The sequence below is a fragment of the Pleurodeles waltl genome, chromosome 5 (assembly GCF_031143425.1).
Source record: "Pleurodeles waltl isolate 20211129_DDA chromosome 5, aPleWal1.hap1.20221129, whole genome shotgun sequence".
NCBI classification, from domain to species: domain Eukaryota; kingdom Metazoa; phylum Chordata; class Amphibia; order Caudata; family Salamandridae; genus Pleurodeles; species Pleurodeles waltl.
In genome coordinates this window covers 1,347,801,353-1,347,818,023 of record NC_090444.1, presented here as the reverse complement: position 1 = coordinate 1,347,818,023, position 16,671 = coordinate 1,347,801,353, and the positions used below count along the sequence as shown (strand labels likewise).

The 16,671-nt window shown below is 46.8% G+C and overlaps 1 protein-coding gene across 1 annotated transcript in view; it reads right to left on the bottom strand.

Moving 5' to 3' along the window:
- The window catches only part of ME1 (malic enzyme 1), a 1,525,515-nt gene that overhangs the window by 23,376 nt on the left and 1,485,468 nt on the right, over nucleotides 1-16,671 (bottom strand). Inside the window, exon 13 of the mRNA XM_069235609.1 lies at nucleotides 2,703-2,801. Coding sequence (XP_069091710.1) covers nucleotides 2,703-2,801 — 99 coding nt within the window. The remainder of the gene's footprint in view (nucleotides 1-2,702; nucleotides 2,802-16,671) is intronic.

The window sequence follows — 16,671 nt, the reverse complement described above, 5'->3', positions numbered from 1 at the left end:
AACTCCATATTTATACTTTGGTGTTAGACGCGTCTAGCGCCAAAGTTCATGGAGTTAGCGTCATTTTTTTGCGTGAACACCTTCCTTGCGTTAATGATATGCAAGGTAGGCGTTCCCGTCTTAAAAAATGACTCCGATGCTATTGCGTCGGATTTATACTCCCGGGCAAAAATGACGCCCGGGAGTGGGCGGGTATAAAAAACCTGCATTAGCGCCGGATTTTAGCGCCTGGGTCAGGGCAGGCATTAAGGGACCTGTGGGCTCAGAATGAGCCCAGAGGTGCCCTCCCCTGCCCCCAGGGACACCCCCTGCCACCCTTCCCCACCCCAGGAGGACACCCAAGGATGGAGGGACCCACCCCAGGGACATTAAGGTAAGTCCAGGTAAGTATTTTTAAAAAAATTTTTTGTGGCATAGGGGGGCCTGATTTGTGCCCCCCTACATGCCACTATGCCCAATGACCATGCCCAGGGCAAGGGGGCATGACTCCTGTCTTTGCTAAGACAGGAGTCATTTCAATGGGGGATGGGCGTCGTAAAAAAATGGCGCAAATCGGGTTGTGGCGAAAAAATGGCCTCAACCTGACTTGCCCCATTTCTTGACGCCCAAGCTCCATTTTCCCCTACGCCGGCGCTGCCTGGTGTACGTCGTTTTTTTTCACGCACACCAGACAGCGCCGGCGGCTAACGCCGGCTAACGTCATTCAATAAATACGGCGCCCGCATGGCGCTTCAGAATGGCGTTAGCCGGCGCTAATTTTTTTGACGCAAAACTGCGTTGGCGCAGTTTTGCGTCAAAAAGTATAAATATGGGCCTGAGTTTTTAATGTAAAAAAAAATTCTGACTCATTGATGTTTTTAGTCCTTTAAATTCTGACGTTCTTACCTTTGGGTTTCAGTCACATCTCTTGATTGTCCTAGCGGCACTTATCCTTCTTGCTTTTATCTAATAGCCTCAAACTTTAAAACGTCAACAATAACCTTTCTTCTAAAACTAACATACAATCAGGACTGCCCCTCTTGCAGTGCCTTGTTCACAAAAAATCACCATCTTTGTACATTCGATTTACAGATAATTAGGAGTTTAGGGCCATATGTACAAACACATTTTCCCATAGACACAAAATGGGTAAAACCCTTTGCTACATCTGGCCCTTAGTGTCGTCCGACTCTGCCGTTGTCCTTTAAATCTAACAAATTGATCAGTGGTCAATCGGCGCCCAAAGCATTAACCTAACCATCGGTCATGCATATTATTTAGTCCAATAATTGTGAGGAATGTAAAACGTGCGAGGTAACCAGGCTGCAAGATATTTCATCCATTTTAGGCCATTAGAAACAACTGCACAAAGGAACAGGTGGCGTGCAATTAATACTGCAGTGCGCCTACTACCTTCTAAAAAGAACTCTGGTCTGGCTAAGTACTTTTTACTGCTGAGGGTTTTGTTGTCATTACTGAAACAATGTTAATTCTCGTCATCCCTACAAGTCTGGCCTTATTTTAATATTTGTTAAAACAGCTATTGAAAGCGGCATTTCCTGATTTGCCTTTCACACAAAATTTCACAGAGAATTCTTCATGGGGGCGTGGGCGTCTGTTCATAACTCAGTAAGCAGTAAGACAATATGGTGGTCATTCTGACCCTGGCGGTCTTTGACCGCCAGGGCGGAGGACCGCGGGAGCACCGCCGACAGGCCGGCGGTGCTCCAATGGGGATTCCGACCGCGGCGGTAAAGCCGCGGTCGGACCGGCACCACTGGCGGGGTCCCGCCAGTGTACCGCCGCCCCATTGAATCCTCCGCGGCGGCGCAGCTTGCTGCACCGCCGCGGGGATTCCGACCCCCCCTACCGCCATCCAGATCCCGGCGGTCGGACCGCCGGGATCTGGATGGCGGTAGGGGGGGTCGCGGGGCCCCTGGGGGCCCCTGCAGTGCCCATGCCACTGGCATGGGCATTGCAGGGGCCCCTGTAAGAGGGCCCCTACATGTATTTCACTGTCTGCTGCGCAGACAGTGAAATACGCGACGGGTGCAACTGCACCCGTCGCACAGCTTCCACTCCGCCGGCTCGATTCCGAGCCGGCTTCATCGTGGAAGCCTCTTTTCCGCTGGGCTGGCGGGCGGTCTGAAGGCGACCGCCCGCCAGCCCAGCGGGAAAGTCAGAATTGCCGCCGCGGTCTTTCGACCGCGGAACGGTAATCTGACGGCGGGACTTTGGCAGGCGGCCTCCGCCGCCCGCCAAGGTCAGAATGAGGGCCTATGTCCGGAAAGGCCTTATTTAAGTGTTGCTATGTGCGGCAAAACATCTTAGAAAAGTAAAATGTTTGCTTCTTAATGACAATGAATTGGAACTAGGATATTGTGCTACAACTCGTTCATGTTAAATTTACATTTTTTTCGAGTCCTCGGGTTTTTAACTTTACAAATGAACCCTCGTGTGGAACAGACTCCAAAACATCCTAACATAAAGCCAAATTCAACATATGCAGAGATACTTAACTTGTCTTTGGAGAAGGAAATATTTCTCACAAACTGAAATGTTCTCTTGGCGAGTATTATGATCATTATAAGTCATATTTGTCTTTTTGGGCTAAGGAATGTATCTGAGATCAACTAACATAGGCAAAGATATATATCTTGCTAAAATAACGATATATGGACATTTAAAATGAATACTTAAACTCGCTGGAAACATGACAGTACCTTTACAGCCAACTTCAGTGAGACCTCCCGAATGTCTTTTAGGGGTGGATACAGGCGTCCTTCCTCCAAATGCTTGTCAGTAACGTGCTCTGCTATAAGCTAAACAAAAGATAGACACAGTTCTAATGAGATTGCATATGCTTTTAAGACATCAAGTCAAACATTCGATAATCACTCTATATGTATTTCAGTCTTCCCCATACAGTGTTAAATGTTAGTGCCGCCTCCATCAATATTTACATCTTTACAGAGAGCAGCATATATTCAGAGTGGGTTGGGTGAAAAATTCCACTCTGCCGGCAGAGTTCTCAGAGTTTTACCCATTCGGCGTTCCACTTGGAGCGCATAGTTCTTGCAAAACTCCACCAACCGCTGCATGGTGGAGTTTTTTTCTCACACGTGGCTCACCAACGTTAACTTGGCAAGCAAAAGCGAGAATTTGCATCCCCTCGCATGATTTTCGGGCACTAGAACACTTCCTAGCAAAAGTTCTCAATGCACATTGTCGTGGAAGGTCATGACTGGTCGCGTTGAGAAAGCTCCTGCTCGAGTAGTAAATTGACTGCAGCGGCAGCACCCTCTGGCATGCTGGTTGGTACTATTTGCATTATTTCACAGCATGGAACAAGATCCTGGTGCTAAAAATCAGCATGATCAGGGTGACTTGCTCGAAGTCCACCTGCTCATGGAACTCCATGGATTCTCACAGAGCTTTTATGTAACTCTGCGGACTTCCACAGAGTGAAACTCCGTGAGTACCACCCAAGCCTAATTCAGAGTTAGTAGCTTCAACTGACTTCAATGTGGCATAATCAGATGCACCTTTGTAAAATAAGTCCCATCCAATGCGTAGGGTTGAGGCCAGAGCTACACAGTACTAAGATCTGCGACCACATGATCAAGGTGCAGCAAATGAAGTCATTGATTATTGGGTTCGATGAACAACTCCTCTTTGCTTCTTTTCACAATTCTAGACAGTTTGCTTACCCAAACAAACTTCGGATAAAAAAGCTCAGTTACGTCTGAAAAAGAACTCTCCAAATATGTCATGTACACATGAACAGATTGCAATTGTTTTTTTTTTTACAGCAGTTATTATTGTGAAACAGGTTGATAGACACATCAGATACAACAACTGAAAATGCATGATATGCAGAAAGGTAAGAGTCCCTGAAATATGAGACTAGAAATGAAAATGTAATGTTACTGCATTGCCAAATAGAGTTTAAATATTGTTTAGGTATTTACATATTTCCCTTCAGATTTGTACTTACTAAAATTTGAAAACTAAATAAAAAATTGTTTAAAAAATAGAGTGCCACCTCTCTTCGTTTAATCAATCAATCAATCAAAGGCATTTGTATAGCGCACTGCTCACCCGGAGGGTCTCAAGGCGCTGGGGGGGGGGGGAACGCTACTGCTCGAACAGCCAGGTCTTGAGTTGCTTCCTGAAGGCGAGATGGTCTTGCGTTGTCCGGAGGTGGATGGGGAGGGAGTTCCATGTCTTGGCTGCCAGGTAGGAGAAGGATCTTCCTCCGGCGGTGGCTCTGCGGATGCGGGGGACGGTGGCGAGAGCGAGGCTGGCGGAGCGGAGCTGGCGGGTGGGCTTGTGGAAGGTCAGGCGGCTGTTGAGGAACTTGGGGCCCAGGTCGTGGAGGGCCTTGTGTGCGTGGGTGAGGAGTCGGAACGTGATTCTTTTGTTGACGGGGAGCCAGTGCAGGTCTCTCAGGTGTTCGGAGATGTGGCTGTGTCGGGGGATGTCCAGGATGAGTCGTGCTGAGGCGTTCTGGATCCGTTGGAGTTTCTTCTGGAGTTTGGCGGCGGTGCCGGCGTAGAGGGCGTTCCCGTAGTCCAGCCGACTGGTGACGAGGGCCTGGGTGACCGTCTTCCTGGTCTCGGTGGGGATCCACCGGAAGATCTTTCGAAGCATGCGCAGGGTGTTGAAGCATGAAGATGAGACGGCGTTGACTTGTCTGGTCATCGAGAGGGAGGAGTCCAGGATGAAGCCTAGGTTGCGAGCGTGGTCCGTTGGCTTGGGGGTGGCTCCCAGGGCGGGGGGCCACCAGGAGTCGTCCCAGGCGGATGGTGATGATCCCAGGATGAGGACCTCCGTCTTGTCTGAGTTCAGTTTCAGGCGGCTGTTCTTCATCCATTCGGCGACGTCTTTCATCCCTTCGTGTAGGCTGGCTCTGGCGGCGTCCGGGTCGCTGGTGAGGGAGAGGATCAGCTGGGTGTCGTCGGCGTAGGTGATGATCTTGAGGTTGTGTTGACGTGCGATGGTTGCGAGGGGGCTCATATAGACGTTGAAGAGGGTGGAGCTGAGTGATGACCCTTGTGGAACTCCGCAGATGACTTCGGTGGCCGCTGACCGGAACGGGGGGAGGCGGACTCTCTGGGTTCTTCCGGCGAGGAATGAGGTGATCCACTCCAGGGCCTTCTCCTGGATGCCGGTGTTGTTCAGGCGCTGTACCAGGGTGCGGTGGCAGACAGTGTCGAACGCTGCGGAGAGGTCCAGGAGGATGAGGGCCGCAGTTTCCCCATTGTCCATTAGGGATCTGATGTCGTCTGTGGCTGCGATGAGGGCGGTCTCCGTGCTGTGGTTGGCTCGGAAGCCGGATTGCGAGTGGTCGAGGGATCCGTTGGTCTCGAGGAAGGCAGCTAGCTGTCTGTTGACGGTCCTCTCGATGACTTTGGCAGGAAACGGGAGGAGCGAGATGGGGCGGTAGTTCTTGAGGTCGGAGGGGTCTGCAGTTGGTTTCTTCAGCAGGGCACTGATCTCGGCGTGTTTCCAGCACTCCGGGAAGGTGGCGGTGTTGAAGGAGGCGTTGACGATGTCACGGAGGTGGGGTGCGATGATGTGGTCGGCCGTGTTGAAGATGTGGTGTGGGCAGGGGTCCGTAGGGGATCCGGCGTGGATGGTGTTCATTGTGCGTGTTGTGTCTTCGGTGCTGACTGGGGTCCAGGTGCGGAGGGTGGCGGTGGGGGGCATCGGTTCGGTGGTGGGGTTTGTGGTTGGTGGGCCGAAGCTGTTGTGAATGTTGGCGATCTTGTCGTGGAAGAAGGCTGCGAGGGAGTCGCAGAGGTCTTGCGAGGGAGTAATGTCATTGTTTCCGGCGTCGGGGTTGGAGAGCTCTTTGACGATGCTGAAGAGTTCCTTGCTGTTGTGGGTGTTGTTGTCCAGTCGTTCTTTGAAGGCTGTCTTCTTTGTGGCGCGGATCAGTTGGTGGTGTTTGCGGGTGGCGTGTTTGAGGGCCGTCATGTTGTCTGTGGTCTGGTTGGTGCGCCAGGTGTTCTCCAGGGAGCGGCAGTTCTTCTTGGAGGTGATGAGCTCGTCGGTGAACCAGGAGGCTTTCTTGCTGCTGCGTCTGCTGGGGGGGTTCTTCTTCAGTGGTGCGAGGGCGTCTGCGCAGTTGGTGATCCACTGTGTGAGGTTGTTGGCGGCTTCGTTGGGGTCCGTTGAGCTGGTGGGGGGGTTCTGGCTGAGGAAGGTGGTGAGCTGGTCGCCGGTGATCTTGTTCCAGCTCCTGCGGGGGGTTTGTTGAGGGTGGTGGTGGGTCGTCGTTTTACTGAAGCTGAAGTGGACGCAGCTGTGGTCAGTCCACTGGAGATTGGTGGAGTGGCTGAAGGTGACATATTTGCTGGATGAGAAGACTGGGTCAAGCGTGTGGCCGGCGTGGTGGGTAGGGGTGGTTACCAGTTGCTTGAGTCCGAGGTTGGCCAGGTTGGCCAGTAGAGCAGTGGTGTTGCGGTCCTTGTCGTCCTCCAGGTGGAAGTTGAGGTCCCCCAGGAGGATGTAGTCGGTGGAATTGATGGCGTGGGGGCTGACGAAGTCTGTGATGTCTTCGCTGAACTGTGTGCGTGGTCCCGGTGGTCTGTAGATGAGGGTGCCTCTGAGCGTGGTCTTGGGGTTGGTGTGTATCTGGAAGTGGAGGTGTTCGGCGGAGGTGAAGGTGTCATCGGAGTTGGTCGTGATGCGGATGGTGTTCTTGTGGATGATGGCGATGCCTCCTCCTGTCTGGTTGACGCGGTCCCTCCTGGTCATTTTGTAGCCTTCTGGGACGGCGATGGCGACGTCGGGTGCTGAGGAGGCGTTCATCCAGGTTTCCGTCAGGAAGGCGATGTCTGGTGCTGTCGAGTCGAGGAGGTTCCAGAGTTCGACGGCATGCCTGTGAACGGAGCGGGTGTTGAGCAGGATGCACATCAGGTGTTTGTTGCTGGGGCTCGGTTTAGTAGGTGCAGTGTTGGGTCGTAGGCTGGTGAAGCGGCAGGTCAGGCAGGTGAAGGGTCCGTGGGTGCGTCTCGGGGTGGCTCGGTAGCAGGCGGTGTTTCGGCCGGCGTTGAGTGCGTGGAGGGTTCTGGCATCGTAGCTGTGCAGGGTGTGCTGGCGAGGGCGAGGACCAGGGGGTCTGGCGCTGGGCGCGGTCCAGGCGCAGACGGGCTTACCTTTGGCGCACCTTCGGCGCTCAGTCGGTGCTCCCGCTGCGCGCGTCCGCTGCGCGGTCGCTCTGGGGGCGTCATAAGTAAGGAGCCGGGAGGGAGGAGCAGCTGGGTGGCGGGAGCGGTCCGGCGAATGGAATCACAGGGGGGCGGAGCCGCAGGGAGGCAGCGGCGGGAAATCCCAGGAGCAGCGAGCGAAGGAATCTGCAGGCAGGAGTCGGCAAAGGCAGGCAGGAGCGGCAGCAGTGAGTGGGGCGACCAAGCCCTGTGGAGGGCTGAGCGGTCACCTCCAGGGTTTAGGACTGATTTTGAACTTTGTGACTATTAGGGAAAGAGGTGACAGTGGGGAATATTTACGCACCAAACCAAGACCAACTTGAGTTTCTCCAGAACCTGTCGCCCTGCTGGGCTTGATGATAAGGGGGGACCTTCTGCTGGGGGGATTTTAATTAATTGCATTTCTGATGTCCTACTGGACCACTCTATCCCACCTTTGCAGGCTGCACAAGCACACAAACTAGCAGCAAGGTTCAGGGATTGGCTACAACATTGGGCTCTGACAGATGTATGGCACACCCAAAATGGTTGAGAACAAGATTTTTCATATTTTTCACATATCCATGATATTCACACCAGACTAGATAGGTTTCTGTGTTTGGAAAGATTGTGCCAATATGTGAAGTTCACCAAATATTTGGGGTGCACCCTCTCAGGTGACAGCCCTCTCCCTCTAGGACTTAACCCACTGGATGACAGACCGGAGATTCCAATGTGGCGGCTCCAACCCATAGCGCTAGAAGATAACTGCTATAGGGAAGCTCTCCACAAAGCTATCACAGGGTACTTTACTACTAACCAGGGGGTTGACTCTTTATCCCTGATAGAATGGGAGGCCTTTAAGGTACTGATGTGTGGGCACTGTTTTGGTCAATCAGTGGGTGTTTATAAGGAGTTACATGGCGCGTTACGAACATTTGATACTATCCATTATACCTTTGAAATGACTTGAATGTCGGACCCCTCTGCCTATAAAAAACATTTAGATGCCAAAACCACAATACAACACTATCATGGACAGGCTGAATGTGCCATGACTATAAGAACTATGTAGCTACTGCACATGAAAAAGAGGGTAAATCAGGGAAGTTAGCCACCCGGTTCGCCCATTTCACACCTAATGACTACTACTGGGGTGCCTGTCTGTTCTCCAGGGTTCATTAGCAATGAGTTCCAGTCCTATTATGAAGCCCTTACAGTCACCTGGAAGTTCTTCCTGAGACATTACACTGTGAATTTCTGGATCACATGCACCTTCAGACTTTGCCCCCTAAGGCACATTTGGCACTGGGGGAATTACAGTACTAGAAAGACAGCATGCTGTGAAAGAGATGGCCATGGGCAAAACCCCAGGACCGGATGGTCTACCAGATGAATTTTATAAAATGTACTTAGGTACTCTGGCCCCAAAATTGGAACTGCGTTATGCAGAATAATTAAAAAAGGGTCAGTTGCCTGATTCTTCCAGGAGTGCGCTAGTGATTCAATTTCCTGAAACTACAGACTTAGCTGTGCCCATCACTACTTTCCGCCAATTGTCCATGTTAAATATGAACTTCAAAATCCTTATCAGAGTTTTGCCAAACAGGATACTCCCTTACATGCAGACCTTCATCCACAATGATCAAAATGGGTTCATCCTGAATCGTTGTACATCCCTCAACTTGCAAAGGCTATTCCCTGTTTTGTACCACCTGCAGCTGCAGGCGAAACCTGATGAGATGCTCATAGTGGTAGACCTCAAGAAGGCGTTTGACACTATATGATGGGATTTCCTAACGTAAGTCATGCGGCGATGGGACTGGGTGAAGAGTGGATTAAGTGGGTCACCCTACTTTATACCCAACTACAGCTTGGTTTAGGATGGGTCACTCTTACTTTTTGCTTTGACCATTGAACCACTGGCTGTGCTGTTCAGAAGTGAGGGTGCAAGTAGTGGAACTGTGGTAGATGGACATCACCATATTATATTGCTGCAGGTGGATGACCTCCTCTTGTTTTCAGCAGATGGCCTGGGAAGAGCACTTGAAGCGATTGCTTGCGTTGAGGAGTTTGGGAAAGTATCTGGCTTGTGACTGGCCCAAACAAAGACCTGTCTGTTTCCTTGTGTATACAGGATATGCCACTGGGGCTTTGGTGGTCTCCTACCTCCTCTAAGTATCTCAGTGTACATGTATACCATTCTGGTGAGCACTTACGTGAAGGAAATTTGGGGGGTATATACTGCTCACTTAAAGGTTGCATCTCATTCTGGAGATCTTTAAGACTGTCACTGATGGTGCGCATTGCATCACTAAGATGGTGATGCTGCCTTGTTTGTTAGTTTTTTTCATGAACCTACTGGTCACAGTCCCAGTGGAGTGGTTCTGACAGCTAGAGGACAGCTGATGAGCGACCTCATTTGAGATGGGGGCCAAAATAAGATGTCTCTTGAGATACTGCGGTGCCCATTTGAGGAAGGTGGATTTGAAGTGACTGACTTTGAGTTCTATTGTTTAGAGGTGCAGCTGCAGCAGATAGCTAAGTGGCTTGATGAGTCCCAGTAGGGTACTTTAGATCTGAAAGGCATGGCTTCTCATCAGGACCTACTGCTACCTAGGCTACTGCGGTGTGACATGACTATTCCACACCCAAATGTTCTCTTATGGGTGGCTTAATATGCTTGGCGAAGGTGATAAGCGCAGACTCGAAAGGCACTAGTATATGCACCAGCCCTGGCACTGGTCGTCCTTTCACATGGCACCCCGGTAACCTATTTTACTGCAGTTAGACTTCTGGATTGGTCAGAAGTAGGACTGAAGACAGTGGGTTATTGCTTTCAGATGACTGCTCTCATACCTTTAGGTGATCTTGTTGACCAGTATGCATTACCCAGGGGTCAATTTCTAAATTATGAGGCTTTGGTGTGAGCATTTGTGGACCACATGACATGGAGCAGCCCTACTTTCCAGATTTACTACCAGTGGGTTCTTCAACGCTTGCACCTCACACTTGGAAATACCGCTACATGTACAATTGAGGCTTGCTTTCTAGGGAACTTCCAGAGACCCAAGAATTGTAAAGTGGGTTCCAAATTTTATGGATATGGCCTTCGCCCTGACTAAGCGGTGAATAACAATGGTCTGGAAATCCGAGAAGGGCCCTGTGTTAGATGTGTGGGTTTGGGTTCAGGATGTGGTGAATTGGGCGAGAGCTGAGGAAAGGGCCATTAGGAGGTAGGACCATAGGGGACTCCAGAGATGACCCTTGGGAGAACTATAGGCCGATATACTGCGAATTTGGGAACACAAGGGGGAGGACATTGACTCAGAGCGAGATGGCCAGACGGATGGGGAAGGAGGACACCAGAGTGATGGAATAGACAGTGACGATAGAGAAGGTGAGACAGGGAAGGAACTGAGTGATGACCAAGGCGACTGACTCGATTGAAGTATGGCACAAGGTGACAATAAGCCACCCATTACCAACCCTCAGACATACAGGTTTGTTTCTCACTTAATGAACAGTGTGTCTAACTGCAGACCTGCACTAAGGGGTGAGCCCCACTGACCTCCCCACTTCCGGCAGCAGCTCCCCCACTTCCGGCAACAGCTTCCTTCACCCAAGGCGTACTAGTTTACTTTCAGTTCTCATTATTTTACTTATTACACTACTCTGCATTGGCTGTTCGGCAGATGTTATAATTCCCCCTTCGCTACAGGGTGATCCTTACGAATGATTAGTTTGAGCGACTCCCTTTCTCCCACACTACCTACACGGTTCCATCACACCCCTCTTTAGTCTGTGTTTTACTATCAGAATAGCGAGTTACTGCAGGAAGAGGGCAGACAAATATAACCCCGTAAGTTGTACTGCTCTTATGTTATTTCTGTGTACAACATTTTGAATAATGTATAATACTATGCAGTAGCCGTAAATAGATGTCATAAATTATATTCTTGCTCCTTAGTTTACCAAAGCTTCAATCGATACTCTGAGAGTGATGAAGAAGTGGGCGATGCCATTGTAATGTACCAAATATCACTAAATGCTAATAAGGATATTTAAAAAAAAAGAAAATCATGTATGCACTTCTGCTTAAAAAGGAGTGGGTCTCCGTGTCAGGGCTGGTGGGCCAATACTTTACCATTGTTTGTTTCCTTCCATTTCGTGTACTTTTTGCACCTTTTGCCATGTTTGTGTGTTTAAACAATGCATCCTATTCCCAAAGTAAATTTACACCCTACTATACCCTTTTAACACTTGCCAGAAATTCATTAAGGCAGGCGTAAATGCATGCGCTAGTGTACACTTCTTCGCCATGCAGTAAGCGTGGGGAGTGGGCTTTCTAACATGATTCACCTTGGAAGTTTGAGAATGCCCACAAACGTACATTTGTGTGCATTTCCAAATTCCTTTCCAATTCTTTCCACCTTGAAAATGGTTCATAGTTATTCCATCTGAAGGTAGGGATAACTCCCTTTCCAGGATATTACAAATTAAACGTATTACTAATTTGTATTTAATTAAAAAATATGTTTAAAATGTTCTACTGGAAGAAAAAAAAAATTGTATTATAGAAATAATAAATAATACAAAGATTATTAATTGAAAAAATGCATTTAAAAAACATGCACCAGTTATAAAAAAAAGCAAAGGTGAATTAATTTTTAACAGTTTCATTGATCTAACAATATAAATAAAACGAAGTATCTTCAAAAATTAATATAATTAATAAAAATGAGGTATGTATTTGAAAGAAACCATCAAATACACGTGAATAATATATGTTTAAATAAATGTAGCATTAAAACAAAATACACACATCTCCAAATACATCCTCAATATTCATTAAACCAACATAAATAGTTAAAATACTAATTTATTAATAACCAAGTAAGTTTAGTCATTTAATAAATACATAAACGTAATTAAAGCTACTGTGCTGCTGTGTTCGTTCAAGTCGCTTCATAGTTTTATGTTCCTTGACCAATAGTAAAGCAGTCAGATTAAGCAACATTTTTATTCAGGTAACGCCGTTTTGTGGTTAAATCGTAATGGAAATGAATGAAATTAAATTATTTACAGTTAAAACCTTTCTTATAAAAGACAAGGTAGGATGTTGATGGTGTTTTTGTTGGTGGATGTATTTTTGGCTTTTTTCAATAGAATAGTCTTTAGCATGTGTTTTTTTCTATTTTGTGTACGAGGAGTTCGTTGGATGCTGGGAAAGACTGATGCACGATAAATGCCCTTTTGACCGTAAACAACGTAATCGCAAAATGTTAATTATGTTGATGATAATTATATGCTTGCCCGAACCTTGCAGATGTAAACAGCAATATGATTTGAGATGATTTCAGGTAGGTCCTTCAACATAAGCAATAAAACATACAAATAAACTCCAAACCAGGACTGTTGATACATTTATATCCTTATGCCGCACTTTGCAACTACCAGTGACCTTTAGTATCTAGCATTTAAAATTGTTATCCTCCAAGGACAGGTAAACACGCAAGTTTAAAGATGATGCTTACTTTTGAATCAGTGTGATCAATTAAAGATATACAGACAGCTGCATGGTTGATGGTAGATGGGAATCCATTCTATGAGCCCCTACTAACCGAATTCTACCAGAAATACAATTTTCATTTCTTACTGGAATGCAGCAACCAAAGTTGCTGCATTAAGTTGCGCAAGGGGGAGAAAACAAATACAAAGCCATGTTTTTTAAAAGTGGCCTGCTGTCACTCTTATCCCCTGCGCAGGTGCTCAAACATGAGGCTGGGTGCCATGCACAACCTTTGTACTAAAGTGCAGAGTTGTATGCGTGATGACTAGCAGAGAATTTGTACTGGAAGCCTAGCCTTCTAGTACAAAGGCCCAGGCCTAGATAAATTATCTAACATTCCACTTACTGGATTGCATACTGTACAGTGCAACTCACATATACTGTGTAAAATCTTTGCAGAAATAAAAACATTTCTCCATGGTAAGCTCCTGCTAAGTCTGGTCTGCCAATCTTATTAGTTAGAGCTTTGCATCAAACACTATTGGTGCTTGTGGTGATCCACCCACGTTGCACCTATGTAAAGACCTCTTGAAACAAAGTGGTTAAAAGCAGCCCAAAGTGCTATTTGGGCTCAGAAAAGGTCACTTTTTCAGCACAAAATAACATTAATGCCTTTGCGCTGCTTGTGCACTGATGCAAAGCCTTGGTAAATCTGCTCCAATGTGTGTAACAATACCACTGTCAGGGCCTCTTGATATTCTTTAAATTGAAAATTACTAAGTCTACCCGATTTTGCACTCTATAAATCCCTAAATCAAGGATGCTATCCAACGTCTGACCAACCTTAAACCTACTTCATCACAGAAACATCATATAAAAGGAGGCACCAGGACAGTTACCGGATTCTGTTTGGAAAACTGCCTACTTTACAACAAGAAGTCAGACTTAGGTCCCTCAGTAGAAACCCGAACCACACAAACATTGGAGAGGAGGTCCTCACCATAGTGTACCAAACCCAGCAAACCTCAGTGATACTCACTGATATCATAACTGCAAACACCATACAATACAATGCATTGCATAGCTCACTGACTGTAGTTGTGTCTGTGTAATGAGTAATGACATAATGTACGTAAGTGGTCAATGTGACAGTAGATCAACCTTTGGTAGAGTGATGTAGTGGTACTACATGTAGTGGCATGCAAGCCTATCGAAACAACCTATTGAGGAACTGCTATGATAACTTACCAGTAATCTTCATTACTCATAGTCCTACTCTTCCCCGACAAAGCCATTTACCTATGAGGAAGGACACCTAATCACAGGGCAGGAAATGCATTACAACCCCACTCACCCTCAGTTGGCACTATACTACAGTAGCATTCTCCCAGCACTTCCTGTAATACAAAGCCACTGATCAATGGCCTGGATATCAAGTAGGGTGGGTGGGTTATAATGTCTAATTTGAGGACGAGTAGGACTAAGAGTAAAGAAGAATACCAGTAAGTAATTGAGGCAATACTGCTACGCCCTTGTCCTCAACCCAGTCATTCACCTAGGAGATATACCAAAGCAATAAAAACAGTCCTTTGATGACAAATAAAAAGCACAGTCATGTACTCAAGAAATAATGCAACACCAGCGTGATGTATTTGCTGATATCATGATCACAAACCGATATAAAGAAAACACAATTATAGTAGTACTGATTGCAATAATCCTTCACCATAATTCTTCTGAGCACTTCACACACCTCTCTTATCCTGTAGTTTTATAAAGGTATGCTCTGAAGCCCAAGTACTCACTCGTCAGATTTCATCTAGAGCGACACCTTAGAACTCTGCATGAGAGGCCGCAACCACTCTTGTTCAACAACCCTCCAATCCAAAGGCTGAAGATCACAACTTGAATAAGCTACTCCAACAGATCCTCTGCTGACAGAGCGCCATGCTTTTTCAAGTGGCAAAACAACAGTCTCAAATGTAATCGTATCCACTGAACAGTGTACACTGATGATTCTATATGTCTGTGGAGATCCATCCATTTGAACAATGTTGCTTCCTTGTGCCATAGAAAGACATTTGAAGACAAGTAATTCTCTCCACAGGAAGGAAGGATCTGCCCAGGTGAGTGTTGAACCTTGATCCAATGAACACAAGATCCTGTGAAAAAACATACTGATTTAGTGTAGCAATGGTGGCTGATAAAGGATGGTTCATTACTTGAACAACTGGAGCTTGGATCAACCAATGTTTCAATAAGAGAAGGACTGAGATCCCTTGAAGATGGAGGTAGGCAAACAAAGGAGCTACCACCTTGGTGAAGACAGACTCTGTACTGTCAGTTTTGCACCAGAACACAAAACCTTAGGAACCTCTGGTGAGGTTTGAACATTGGAACATGTGGGTAAGCATCCATTAGGTCTAATGTTATTGGAAATGAGTTGGGCTTGATCAGAAGAATGCTTCTCTGAAGAGTCTCCATTTTGAATGGAATCTTCATCACTGATTTGTTCAATTCCATTAGATCTATCACATTCAAAAATCCCTCAATGTGCTTTGGTACAAGAAAAACAATTCAGTAAGTTTCTTCCTCTTCCAGCTCCTTTGAACAGGAGCAATGGCTTTCTTTTAGATTCTGTAAACTCTCAGGACAATGTTGAGGACCCAGTTATGGGATGTTGTTGTTCACTATCCGTCCAGGAAATAATGGATCCTGCCACCAACCTTGAACTTGGAACCATTTATTGCATGGTTCCCAGCATAGTCAGGAATGCTGTTTTGGGTTAGATGGATCCTGTTTCTACTTTCGCTACAATTTTGTAGAGAAGAGTTTGCCCTGATACCTTAAACCCTCTTCTGCATTATGTTGCCTCCTCAGTGTTGTCTGAAAGACTTATGCTTAAACTGAAAGGAGGATTTGGGTTGAAGCTGCTTGTAAAATGAAAAAGCATGCACCCTTTTCTTGACAATCTTTTGCACCTTGTCTTCAAGCTATGCCCCAACTAATTAGGATCCCTTAAAAGGCATCCTCAAACCTTTTTGCTTTAGATTGCTTCTAGGTGGGCTATGGATCCAAAGGTACCAGTATCTTAACCAGCCAATGCCAGTGGGTTTTAGGCCTTTACCATCTTTTATGTTAAATACAAGGCTGTTAGAGTCCAGTGATTGTTGCATGTGCTTGTGTATATATTTTATCAAAGGGCATGCACTCTGTGGAGAGCCTTCAACACATAGCAGATTACTCATTTCTGATAATCTTAAATTACAAAGCAATATACAGACCATGAGATGTCTCCATGAAGCAAACAGTACTTGTTGCACTGGATTCAGCCCCTGCAATACAACTGGATTTTTTGCTTTTCTGATCACCCGTTTTTGGGATTTTTTTTTACTGTGGGTGAGTTTAACTACAGGTGTTTCACTCATGGTAGTCACATAGCAAACGGACTGTGCATGTTTACCACCAGTTTCTGCCTTTTAAGATAAGGCCACTGCGATGCAGCAAGGGTAAGAGGGACTTGGCTAGTTACATGTGAATATGTGTGTATACACGTGCCCGGGTTGCCCTTGGAGGCTACTGCCATGCACAGCCCTGTAAAAGCACACTGGTAGCCTGGCACAATGGGGACAGGATTAGGTATTCTTCTGAGATAGGTAGGCCTCATGAATGTAGTGTACAGTGTACACTATTAAGCAAAAGTCAGTGTGCTTTACTATTTTAACTATAATGGTACCCCATAGTACACATAAGGAGGGAACTGCCGTAGAGTGCAGTTTAACTTCCCCAAGGCCTACAGAGAACACTGACAACTTGAATTAGAGTGTAACCTGTGTGAGAAAACTACATATGCAACCTTTAAAATCATAACTCTACATCTTATGGGTCACCCAGAGTTTCCATATTTCCCTGGCTGATCTCAGGATCAGAGCCCAGGCCTGGTCACGCTGCTGTGCCCATTAATTCCATTTTCTCCAGCATCAG